This window comes from Esox lucius, chromosome 7 (genome assembly GCF_011004845.1).
Source record: "Esox lucius isolate fEsoLuc1 chromosome 7, fEsoLuc1.pri, whole genome shotgun sequence".
Classification (NCBI taxonomy): domain Eukaryota; kingdom Metazoa; phylum Chordata; class Actinopteri; order Esociformes; family Esocidae; genus Esox; species Esox lucius.
The window spans coordinates 48,485,878-48,499,535 of record NC_047575.1 but is presented as its reverse complement, the minus strand read 5'-3'; the positions used below and the strand labels follow the sequence as shown (position 1 = coordinate 48,499,535).

Sequence of the window (13,658 nt, the reverse complement as noted above, 5' to 3'; positions counted from 1 at the left end):
ACTTATTGCTAAAGCATGTAAACAAAGCATTACAGCAGTCTAGGCAATATGAAATGAAAGCATGTATAATCAGCTGTCTTGGTGTAGGAAGGTGATGTACCCTGGGTGATGTCACATGTCTGAGGCCACACCCTCACAGAGACCAGCCAATAGACTGAGATACTTTATACAAACCTCACAAACATGCTCTCCCTGTCTCACACAGTCTTCAGTCAAGGCAGAGATCAGGAGCAGGTGAATGGAAATGGAAAGCATTTATGCCAAACAATCCTCAACCAAAGGTGACCTGATGACTGATAAGTCTGTGATATCTCTCTTGTATGTTCTTATGCTCTATAACTTATTCTTGCTTTTCAATTTTTACATTTGAATAATTTACCAGATTCCCGAATCGGGCATTATATATATAATATACACTGTATATCATAGCAGTATTTTTCTAAGGAAATAAGGTGACATTACATAATGTGTGCGATCTCAATAAGGTGAAATTTATTTCATATTGCACCTTCAACATAATATTCACCTTCATACCTTTTATGGATGGAGGTAAAAGGGTGGTCAGCGTGAGTAGCGAAAAGCCTCTGGGTATTTCCATTAGTATTATTATCAATATTATTTTGCCTATTATTCCGTATTAAATGTCTTTGTCAGTAACGGTCATAAGACTTGAGACTTGATTGCATACAATTTTACTATTAGCTGTTCTACCTCTACAGCCTTTGTTTTAGTGCTGTACACTATACTGCAGTGGAATGGATAATTGTACCCGTAGATATTCTTTATACAATGAAAGCAGCATATGGACATAAGCAATTCAAATCCAAGTTCCGTTTCTCCAAAAAACTATCCTCTGCCAACAGAGTTGGGGAGTAACGGATGACAAGTAATCAGTTACATGTAACGGATTACAAAAAAACAGTAATTGTAATCTTTTACGTTACCGACTAAAATATTGTAATCGGATTACAGATACTAATAGGATTACTTTTGGATTAGTTCAAAAAGAATAGGTGCACCGTGCACGACAAGAATAGGTGCTCGAAATAATTATGACATCTTGCCTGTGTGATTTGTTTATATAATGTTTTATAAACATCGTTATTTAAATCAAAATAACAATCGCGCCTCAGTTGTGTGATCATGCAAGCAAATATGGCCTTTAAGTGACTGATGAAGCGCTAGTTTAATTGGTAAAAAGTAAGTGTAACTATGATAATAGAAGCCTACCCATATAAAATGTGATTTAGTTATCCACTCTACTCATCTTTCTCGGAACAATGATAGGCGATATGCCTACCTATGGAGTTACATTTGTTTCAATAAGAACAAACAAGATTATTAGTATTGGAAACAAAATTATTAATATTGAAAGCAAATCATCAACTAAAAAGTATATAAATTGCAAATAAGGTATTTTGAAAGGCGGAAACAAATTTATTACAAACAGAAGTATTAGTATTGCACGCAAAATAATTGATATTGAAAGCAAACATCAACAAAAAGTATTGAAATAAAAAAATATATATATTGCAAATAAAATATTTTGAAGGGGGAAAACAAATGTATTAAAAATGAATGCAAATCATTATTTGAGAGGAAATATTTTTCCTTGATAATGCGATTGCGTTAAAACAATTATGCTTTTGGCTTTTCTTTCCTCTCAAATAATGATTTGCATTCATTTTTAATACATTTGTTTTCGCCCTTCAAAATATTTTATTTGCAATATATATATTTTTTATTTCAATACGTTGATGTTTGCTTTCAATATCAATTATTTTGTGTGCAATACAAATACTTCTGTTTGTTCTTATTGAAACAAAAGTAGCTCCATACCTACCTGGTGTTATATATTTTTGAAGTTTCAAGGTTTATTTTTCAAATGCACCCGAACAACACAGCCAGAAGTTTCATTGAACAACTCTGAAATGAATTGTTTAGATTTAGAAGATTAGGCAACTATTTGTTAGATAGCTGTAACGTGGCGCTATACCTTAAAGAAAGAACATTATAAGGAATTTATCACGATATTTGAGGAGAAAATGTGTTGGGAAGCACTCTGCCAAAGGATGATGATTTTCATTTGACACAGCTACCTCAACTCTGTCCATACAGGTAGGCCATGTGATCCTGCTTTTGCTTTGCATCTAAGAAAATTGTGTTTATTGGTTATCATTGCCTGCTGAACGCATTTAATTTAAGCTAAAAGTGCAGGTGTATAATCACAGTTTATTTCTTTAATTTGCATTTTTAAAATCCATTGCAGAATGAATTTGTGTGTTGGTCTTCACGATTGCAAACGTACATTCGCGTGCCTGGGGCTTTAGCAACGTTTTGACAATGTTTGTGGTTGTGGAGCAAAACATCAGACTACTGCAGATTTAGCGTACGCGCGAAAAGCTATGGATATCTTAATATTTAAATACAGCAATGATAATACCCTGTTTGATAAATTGACAGTTAATGTTTTGATGCTATTAAAAACATGAATAAAACACAAAAACAGAATTGGCTAACATCCTTTGATTTTGGGTTATGTTCAGATAAACAGCCAGATTCTGGAAGATTAGCATATGTAGAAATATAGCCCAATCATATTGAAATAGTAAGCAATGGTTTAGAAACCCTTTCCAAAATGCACTGTATATAACCATAAGGTAAAATGCAAATTCATTTTTTTTTGGCCAGCTATGTAAACTTTAACATTGATTGATTGGTTGTAGTCTTTTCCTATTTGTTTTCTAATGCCTCTTAATATTAAAGTGATCTAAAAGTAATTCAAAGTAATCAGTTTACATTACTGAGTTTGAGTAATCAAAAACTGATTTTACGGATTACAAATGTGGCCAGGTAACTTGTAACTTAAACAGATTACATTTAAAAAGTAACCTACCCAACCCTGTCTGCCAAAAAATGGTTATGCCTTGTTTTCTTAAATGTTATTTATTAAATGCCAATGTACTACTTTATTTCTCTCTTCCTTTTCAATAAAATATGTGATTTATTGACACATGGTTGGTTGCCCAAGCATTTAAAAGGATAGTTCGTCCAAAATCATATTTTGGTGACAGTCCTCTTAATCCCAGTTGGTCCTTCAGACACATAGAGTTTTTTTTTTTTTTTTTCGTTTTTTTTAAACAATCCATTATTCAGCTCTGTCTCAGTCAGTGATTAACGTTATTAGCATTGTAAATATGTCTTGTTGGCGAAGGTAATCTGTTGATTCTCCAACAATGCAACTCGGGAGAAGCAGAGGTATTTTCCCAATTGCAGAGCGGGTAGAGTTTAATTAACTCAAGCTCCACGAGCAGGCAAACGTGCAAGCAGTAGTTGACACTGAACAAAGGGAATCCAAAATATCTATGTTTATTTATCAAATGCACCGAATATCACAGCGTCATCCTGCACAATGACATTCTTGCTACATGGCATGCGACATTTTTTTTTTTTTTTTTTTATCCCACTTGAACATTTTAAACAATTACTTAGGCAATCCAAATCTGAACAATGCGCATGTTTTAAATAACCCCTTTATGTTATTTTTAATAATTTCATATGTTTTGTAAATTAATTTTGTTGTTGTGACTGTTTCTATGATTCTGTGTAATTTGTGTAACTGTTGCCCCAGGGCTCCCTTGTAAAAGAGATTTGATTATCTCAATGGGACATCCCCTGGTAAAATAAAGGATAAATAAAAATAAAAATAAAATAATTTACGTAGTAAGCAAAGATATGGCAATAATATACTAGAAGCAATTTTAAAAAGCTAGGCGAAGCAACCTTTCTTCACATAGCTTGTTGAGGTAAAAGTTCACGCTCATCTCGTTGACATCACTGCCGAAGAACAAAAGCTGTGTATGGTGGCTTTAGGAAATGGTTTGCTAGTGCCAGTTTAAATTCAGCCAATTAGGCCGGCTGTTTCATCAGTGTACAGTTTAATTAATCAATGCTACATTGACAGATTGCTGGATGTAGTTTGAAGTATTTTGGAGTAGTTTTTGGCTTGCAATGCAGCTTTGCGATTGCCGTACAAACCCTTTCCATTCATGAATTTGGACGATGCTAGTAACGCCACAGACTGGGACAGAGCTGAATAATGGATTGTTTGAAAAAAATTACTTTTATGGGCCTTCTGGAAAATTTCTTGGTAAGTGAAATGTCAGAAAAGCATCACTTTGAGACAGATTGCATACATTGAACAACAACTGTAATAATAAAGCTATACACTAACAATGATACTTCTCTCGTATCTCCCCAATCACTCGTTCTTTGTCTCCATTAGCTGAAGTGAGTTCAGGAAGCCTGGGTGTTTGTGGCTGGTTTCTGGTGATCCTTTCTAGCTTGTTAACATTCACGCTGTTCCCTCTGACCATCTGGTTCTGCATCAAGGTAAGACCAGTTGAAACAGAGACGTGCATGTGGAAATATGACACCTGTCCCTAGATAACCCAGAATTCATGTTTTGTGTAGTTGGTTTGATCCTTCAAAGTTCTCAGTCCGTGTGGAGGGAACGGCGTTAAGAGTTCTAGCTATGTTGCTTTTTATGTCTGAGCTATGGGCCAACTGTCCCCTCCACTGCCAAAATTTGACATTTTAATTTGTCCAAAGCAGCTCCTCTTTGTGTTTCCTGTAAAATCTACAAACCTGTAGATTTTTGTGTGGTCTGTCTACAAGAGAAAAGTTATTGCATAATGGCTGAGAGTGTATCCATCAATACAGTGGGGCAAAAAAAGTATTTAGTCAGCCACCAATTGTGCAAGTTCTCCCACTTAAAAAGATGAGTGAGGCCTGTAATTTAATACACTTCAACTATGAGAGACTAAACGAGAAAAAAAATCCAGGAAATCACATGGTAGGATTATTAATGAATTTATTGGTAAATTCCTCTGTAAAATAAGTATTTCGTCACCTACAAACAAGCTAGATTTCTGGCTCTTACAGACCTGTAACTTCTTCTTTAAGAGGCTCCTCTGTCCTCCACTCGTTACCTGTATTAATGGCACCTGTTTTAACTTGTTATCAGTATAAAAGACACCTGTCCACAACCTCAAACAGTCACACTCCAAACTCCACTATGACCAAGGCCAAAGAGCTGTCAAAGGACACCAGAAACAAAATTGTACACCTGCACCAGGCTGGGAAGACTGAATCTGCAATAGGTAAGCAGCTTGGTGTGAAGAAATCAACTGCGGGAGCAATTATAAGAAAATGGAAGACATACAAGACCACTGATAATCTCCTTCGATCCGGGGCTCCATGCAAGATCTCACCCCGTGGGGTCAAAATGATCACAAGAACGGTGAGAAAAATCCCAGAACCACACGGGGGGACCGAGTGAATGACCTGCAGAGAGCTGGGACCAAAGTAACAAAGGGTACCATCAGTAACATACTAGGCCGCCAGGGACTCAAATCCTGCAGTGCCAGACGCGTCCCCCTGCTTAAGCCAGTACATGTCCAGGCCCGTTTGAGGTTTTCTAGAGAGCATTTGGATGGTCCAGAAGAGGATTGGGAGAATGTCATGTAGTCAGATGTAACCAAAATAGAACTTTTTGGTAAAAACTCAACTCGTCTTGTTTGGAGGAGAAAGAATGCTGAGTTGCATCCAAAGAATACCATACCTACTGTGAAGTATGGGGGTGGAAACATCATGCTTTGGGGCTGTTTTTCTGCAAAGGGACCAGGACGACTGATCCATGTAAAGGAAAGAATGAATGGGGCCATGTATCGTGAGATTTTGAGTGAAAACCTCCTTCCATCAGCAAGGGCATTGAAGATGAAACGTGGCTGAGTCTTTCAGTATGACAATGATCCCAAACACACTGCCCGGGCAATGAAGGAGTGACTTCGTAAGAAGCATTTCAAGGTCCTTGAGTGGCCTAGCCAGTGTTGCCCAGCGACAGCCCCAAAACATCACTGCTCTAGAGGAGATCTGCATGGAGGAATGGGCCAAAATACCAGCAACAGTGTGTGAAAACCTTATGAAGACTTACAGAAAAGTTTGACCTCTGTCATTGCCAACAAAGGGTATATAACAACGTATTGAGATTCACTTTTGTTATTGACCAAATACTTATTTTCCACCATAATTTACCAATAAATTCATTAAAAATCCTACAATGGGATTTTCTGGATTTTTTCTCTTTTTGTCTCTCATAGTTGAAGTGTACCTATGATGAAAATGACAGGCCTCTCATCTTTTTAAGTGCACAATTGGTGGCTGACTAAATACTTTTTTGCCCCACTGTATGTACTGTCATTCATTACTGCTTTTGTTGTGGATTTTGTTAGCCTTTTTCTAGTTCAAGATCAAAGTTTATTGATTAAATGCACAGAATAACACATTGTCAACCTGCACAATGAAGTTCTTGTTATATGGCACACGACATCTACGTAGTAAAAATTGGAAATATATAAAGAAAAAATATATAGCAATAATATACATAACAATGTAAACTAGCAGCAATTTTAAAAAGAGTAGGATGGGGAATATGAACAATATGGGTAGAAGTATTGAATTTTATAAATATTGGAAGTATAGCAATAATATACATAACAATGTAAACTAGCAGCAATAAAATAATAGAAAATGAGTGGGATGGGGAATATGAACAATGTGGTATTGAATATTATAATATGAGTGTAATATGGCTATGAATGGTATTATTAGTATAATATGCATGTAATATGGCTATGAAGGGTATTCTATATATATTCTATGTGTATTGAATGTACATAGAAAGACATCAGAGCATTTGGAATGTGATCATGTGATCAGTATGATCATGGATCAGTGTTGCTAGTTGAAATTCCTTATGGTCTGAGGGAAAAAACTGTGAGTCTGGATGTGTGCGTCCTGATGCTCCGGTAGTGTCAACCAGACAGCAGCGGTGTGAACAGACCATAGCCTGTGTGGCTGTAGTCTTTGATGTTCCATGCTTTCCTCAGGCATTGTGTATAGTAAATGCCTTGCATGGAGGAGAGATGACCTTCTCTGCAGACTTCACCACCCTCTTGAGGGACTTTTGGTCTGCAGTAGAGCAGCTGCTGCACCAGGCAGTAATGCAGCCTGAGAGGATGTCTTTAGTGGTGCACTTGTAGAAGTTGGTGAGAATTTTTACAGACATGCCAAACTTCTTGAGTCTCCTCTGGATGTATAGTAGTTTTTGGGTTATTCTCACTGCCAAGTTTGATGCATCTTTGATGAACACACAGAGAAACTTAAACTTGAATTCCGAGACTCTCTCAACTTCAGCTCCATCGATGTGTATGGGGGCATGACCCCCCCCCCCCCCCCACCGCCACTTTCTGAAGTCCATGATCATCTCTTTAGTCTTGCAGATGTTGAGTGAGAGTTTGTTGTCCTGGCACCATGAAGCCAGGTGCTTTTCCTCCTCTCTGTAAGCGGTCTCATCGTTGTTGGAGATGAGACCCAGGATTGTGGTGTCGTCTGAAAATGTAAGGATGATTTTGGAGCTGTGTGTGGCCACGCAGTCATGTGTGAACAGGCAGTACAGGAGGGGACTGAGTACACAGCCCTGGGGGGCTCCAGTGCCCAGGGTCAGTGCAGAGGAGGTGAGGTTTCCCAATAGTGTTTAATGCAGAGCTGTAGTCCAGGAACAGCATCCATACATATGTGTTGCCTTGTTCCAGGTGGGAGTGGTTGGTGTGCGTCATCAGGGCGATGTCTAGTATTCACCTGCCAAAGGAGCCCCGACCAAGTATTGAGTGTATTAATTAACCCACTTAGGAAAGCTTTGCAGGTGTTTTGAGTTCCTTAGCTGAGTAGAGGTCTTCTCAGGTCGACATTTCTGTATTATGAATTTCTTATTCCAATATTTTGAGACTGGATTTTTGCGATACTGGATTTTCCTTTTCCATGAGTTGTAATCATAAAGGTTGAAACAAAAAAGGCTTGACATTTTTCACTTTGTGTAATGTATCTAGAATATATGAAGGTGTCACTTTTAGTTTTGAAGTACGGAAGAAATAAAAATTCCACAATATTCAAATATTTTGAGATGCACCTGTACAATGGATTAGTATCATGCAGACAGCAATACCTCCGGTTCGTCAGATGGTTCATCAGACAGCCAGTTCATCAGACGTTTCATCAGACGGTTCATCAGACAGACATTTCATCAGACGTTTCATCAGACGGTGCATCAGACAGACAGTTCATCAGACGGTTCATCAGATGGTTCATCAGACAGACGGTTCATCAGACGGTTCATCAGATGGTTCATCAGACAGACAGTTTATCAGACAGACGGTTCATCAGACGTTTCAACAGACAGACAGTTCATCAGACGGTTCATCAGATGGTTCATCAGACAGACAGTTTAGCAGACAGACAGTTCATCAGATGGTTCATCAGACAGACAGTTCATCAGACAGACGGTTCATCAGCCATTTCAGTTCTACACACAGCAGTCTTTTTTCCTGTTTTCCTGTAAAGAACAAAAGCAACACTTCTATCTTACTATTTTATGCTGTAATATATTCAATTCATGAAGCATTTGCTATGGTCTGTGATAAAATAAGATATTGAAATTTTTTCAAACAGTTGTTCTGTGTGTGGCCAATATGCTCAACATAATACCTTGTTATCTCAATGAAATGTACTAAAATGTATCTGTATGTGACACAAAAAGGCTATTTATTATTTTGGCTGGTAAAAATATTCTTGGCTGGTGGATTATTTTCAAATACCAGTCCCCTTGGCAGGTGAGCCAAGAAGTTACTTTCGGACATTGTTCTATGTAGTGCAGATAGTTTAGAGGTACGAGTTGGGTTTTAACTCTTTACTATGTAGTGTAGAGAGTGTAGTAGTACGAGTTGGGTTTTAACTCTGTGTTATGTTGTCTAGATAGTTTAGTGGTATGAGTAAGTCATGCTACTTAGAGGTAAGTAGCATGAATAGTGTGTGTTGTATTACAGATAGTTCAGGAGTATGAACGGGCTGTCATCTTCAGACTGGGCCGGATTACAGATCGGAAAGCCAAGGGACCCGGTAAGAGACCAGACACTGTATTTGTATATGTGGGTGGGTGTGTGCACGTATTCAGTCTATATTGTTCTATATCTATAATAAACTGTCTTCCAGGCATCTTCTTTGTACTGCCATGCACTGACTCCTTTGTGAAAGTGGACCTGAGAACCGTGTCATTTGACATCCCTCCCCAGGAGGTAGGGACACTAACCAGGGCTGACATCCATTTTCTCCCACAGTCAATCTCTAAGTACAGTAACATTACTCAGTACTGTTCTAGACATCATCACTGTGGGCTTTCTCTCTTCCTTTATCTCTGTCCTACTTTGTGTGTGTGTGTATATGTGTGTGTGTGTGTGTGTCGTAGATCCTGACTAAGGACTCCGTGACGGTGTGTGTTGATGGGGTCGTGTACTTCCGGGTCAGTGACCCCATCTCCTCCGTGGCAAATGTGTCCAACTCTAACTACTCAACCCGACTCCTGGCCCAGACCACCCTGAGGAACGTCCTGGGAACCAAGAACCTGGCAGAGCTGCTGTCAGACCGTGAAGGAATCTCACACAGTATGCAGGTATATAGCCCAATAATATATAGAGCAAGCAACTACTAGAAAGAAACTTAGAAGAGCCCAGGTGGGTTATGTAGCCCGGAGACGTCTCCTTTAGCTGTAAATTCATTCAGGCTTTAGCCAGGTTTCACACAGGCCAATCACATTCAGTTGATGATCATTGATTATGGAGTTGACTGCAATTGCCTTTGAAGCAAGAGATCTTACATTAAGGAGTCCCATTTTGAGATGCAGGTTATCATTAACAGTTCTGTTTGTATATAAGAGAAATGGAGGAAGGTTTAATCTTATAAGATTGCTATGGTCATAGTGGAATTGTGCTAACTACTAAATCTGTGCTAACTACTCATAGTGGAATTGACAGACTATGCTAGCAGACCCTATCTCATGGTGAGGCTATAGGACTGACCTGCACCCTATCTCATGGTGAGGCTATAGGACTGATCTGCACCCTATCTCATGGTGAGGCTATAGGACTGACCTGCACCCTATCTCATGGTGAGGCAATAGGACTGACCTGCACCCTATCTCATGGTGAGGCTATAGGACTGACCTGCACCCTATCTCATGGTGAGGCTATAGGACTGACCTGCACCCTATCTCATGGTGAGGCTATAGGACTGACCTGCACCCTATCTCATGGTGAGGCTATAGGACTGACCTGCACCCTATCTCATGGTGAGGCTATAGGACTGACCTGCACCCTATCTCATGGTGAGGCTATAGGACTGACCTGCACCCTATCTCATGGTGAGGCTATAGGACTGACCTGCACCCTATCTCATGGTGAGGCTATAGGACTGACCTGCACCCTATCTCATGGTGAGGCTTTCTTAGATTTTTCACCTTGCTGCTACAATTCACCCCAGTTATATACCCAACACGGAAGGTGATTTCTGGGGTATTAGACCTTGAGCTTTAGAAGGTTATACCTAGACAATGAGACTGTCCAAACAGGTCTCCAACAGTGAACTACAACACCATAACGCTATTAGAAATGGTTACTCTCACTAAATAAGACTTCAGAGCCCCACAAACTCTGCTCAGAGATTTGAGACAGTGGCGCCATCTTGAGGGCAAGTCTGGTAAAGTGAAATAGGTTTTTAATGCAGTATTATTGTAATAATAGATTAGATTCATGATTGGATTAGATTACACTTTATTGTAATTGAACAGTACAAGTACAGTACAACAAAATGCAGTTAGCATCTAACCAGAAGTGCAAATAGAAGAGGGCAGAAAATGTACAAGTATAAAGTATAAGTATATTACCAGTGGAATGTATAGATACAATGCGAGTAAAAATGACAATTCTGAATGTGCAATTAAGGCAAATTGAAGGTGCATGTGGAACTGAAATGCAGGGTTAGAAGCAATGAGGTTCCAGATGTAGATGTGTACATGTAGCAACTGAAAAATATCCTTACCAGACTTTGCAAAGCAGTGTCAGAATCCAATAGTACAAGGCAGTAGTGCAACAGGGTCCCTGAGAGGCAGTACTATGCGGTGGGCGGGTAGGTGTGATTAGTGATGGGTACAGAGTTCAGCAGGGTTACAGAAGCTGGAAAGAAACTGTTCCTGAGCCTGCTGGTACGAGAACAGAGCGATAACGCCTGCCCATTTTGAACAGGGTTGAGGGGCCAGGAGAGGTCCTCGGAGATGTGGACACCCAAGAATTTGAAGCTGTACACGCTCCCCCTCAGAGCCATCGATGAGAACTGGGGCGGGGATGCAGCCTTTAGACTTCCTGTAATCTATAATGAGCTCCTTGGTTTTCTTTGTGTTGAGGGCCAGGTTGTTGTCAGCGCATCACGCAGCCAGGCACTTGACCTCCTCCCTGTAGACTGACTCGTCATTGTCACTGATCAGGCCTGCCACCGTGGTGTCGCCTGCAAACTTGACAATGGTGTTGGAACTCTGTAAAGGAACACAGTAGTGGGTAAAGAGGGAGTACAGGAGAGGGCTCGGCACACAGCCTTGTGGAACACCAGTGTTTAGTATCAGGGTGGAGGCAGTGAAGTTTTCTAACCTGACAGACTGGGTTATGCTCTGAGCACATGCCTGGGGACGCCATGAGGACCAGCAGCCTTGAGTGCGTTCACACTGCTCAGTGCAGACGACCCTTCCACTATGGCTAGTCTGAGGGGGAGGTTGTCTGGTGGGGAGTTCAGCATTAATGGCTGGATCTTTGTTGTCCCTGTCGAAGTGAGCGCAGAACCTGTTTAACTCGTCTGTGATGGAGACATCGCTGGCTGTGGGGGTGGGGCTCTTTGACCAGTAGTCTGTGATGGCTTGGTTGTCCTCCCACATGTGTCGGGGTTCTGAGTTGTTGTTGAACTGCTCTCCAATCCTCAGTTTGTGGTCATTTTTAACTACCTTGATGCCCCTTTTCATGTTGGCCCTGGATGAGTTGTAGGCCTCCGCATCGCCAGATCTAAAAGCATTGTTGCTTGCCTTATAATACTTGGGAAGTAGGAATGGTGAACGATGATGTGACTGTCCCATGTTTGGGTACACATGGTCTAATGTATTGTCTCCTCTGGTGGGGCAGGAGACATTTTGGTGGAATTTGGGAAAAGGTTTTCAGATTTTAGTGATTTAAATCCACAAAAACACCATCTGGGTTTTCCGTCTGCTGTTTGCTAATAGCAGCCTTTAGTTCTTTCATCGCTTGTTTAGCACTAGCATCCGGGGGTATGTAGACTGATGTTACAACAATAGATGTCCCCTGCAACAATAAAAGCATTATTCTGTCGTTCTTCCTATAGGCCAGTCTGGCTGAGTTGTAATAGGGCTTTGTAATAATGTGTTACTGTAATATATGTGTCCTTCCTGTAGGCCAGTCTGGATGAGTTATAATAGGGCTTTGTAATAATGTGTTACTGTAATATATGTGTCCTTCCTGTAGGCCAGTCTGGCTGAGTTGTAATAGGGCTTTGTAATAATGTGTTACTGTAATATATGTCCCCTTCCTGTAGGCCAGTCTGGATGAGTTATAATAGGGCTTTGTAATAATGTGTTACTGTAATATATGTCCCCTTCCTTGTAGGCCAGTCTGGCTGAGGCTACTGACCCATGGGGCATCATGGTAGAGCGTGTGGAGATTAAGGATGTGAAGCTGCCCCAACAGTTGCAGAGAGCCATGGCAGCAGAGGCAGAGGCCAGCCGAGAGGCCAGAGCGAAGGTGAGGGGAGACACACACACACACACACAGGCCAGAGCGAAGGTGATGAGACACACACACACTCACACACACAGAGGCTAGAGCTGAGGTGAAGATACACACACACACTCACACACACATACAGAGGTGATTGCTGATATTAATGTGTTTCTTAACTACAGTTAATCTCTTCCACACCTCTTCTATAACTTGTCTCTCTCCTCTAGGTGATAGCAGCAGAGGGGGAGATGAACGCCTCCCGAGCCCTGAAGGAGGCGTCTCTAGTGATCTCAGAGTCTCCGTCTGGTCTCCAGCTGCGCTACCTCCAGACCCTCACCACCATCGCTGCAGAGAAGAACTCCACCATCATCTTCCCTCTGCCCATGGATGTCATCAGCCACTTCATGAGGAAGTGATGTCATCAACAGTCAGCTATAAACCACTCATGTCTTGTGAAAAAGGTTTTGGGAAAGGTTTTAACTAAATGTCATAAATTCTGTAGAAATAATTTTTAAATAATTGGTTTTAGTTTGGATTGTATTGAAAGAGATGTTGGAATTAAGACAGTGGGAAAACATACACATAATGTAAGTCACTCAGGATAAGAGCTTGTGCTAAATGACAGCGTACAAATGAAGTGTACATCTGTCAGTTAAGATCACTGTTTGACCCTTTTTGTTTTAACCCTTAACTAACTGTAACTGTTAGTGTACTGAATGCTTGTAATAAGATTTTGGTCAATTTCTTTTTGCGTTGTTTTACATTTCACATTAAAATGAGTCAGATCTTTTGTGAATGCAGTAATGCTGTCAATGGAGGGAGTCTGATAGAAAACATTATACCAACGTTTTGTGCTTGTTTCATTTGTTCGCTGTACAAGCTTAACATAGACAACATTGTGTTCAGTTTGATCATTTACTCACATTGTCAACA

At 40.2% G+C, this 13,658-nt stretch overlaps 2 protein-coding genes across 2 annotated transcripts in view; both read left to right on the top strand.

Annotated features, from left to right (window-relative positions):
- Window positions 1-919, top strand: part of proser1 (proline and serine rich 1) — a 23,684-nt gene extending 22,765 nt beyond the window's left edge. Inside the window, exon 13 of the transcript XR_003781930.2 lies at window positions 206-919. The gene's annotated coding sequence lies outside the window, so the exon portion shown is untranslated. The remainder of the gene's footprint in view (window positions 1-205) is intronic.
- LOC114839482 (erythrocyte band 7 integral membrane protein-like) lies at window positions 206-13,564 on the top strand. The gene is made up of 7 exons (XM_029120916.2): window positions 206-281; window positions 4,286-4,392; window positions 8,943-9,015; window positions 9,109-9,191; window positions 9,362-9,565; window positions 12,612-12,746; window positions 12,953-13,564. Exons 1-7 carry the CDS (start codon window positions 239-241, stop codon window positions 13,139-13,141), a joined length of 834 nt encoding a protein of 277 aa, XP_028976749.2. The 5' UTR covers window positions 206-238; the 3' UTR covers window positions 13,142-13,564.
- Window positions 13,565-13,658: the final 94 nt, after the last annotated feature.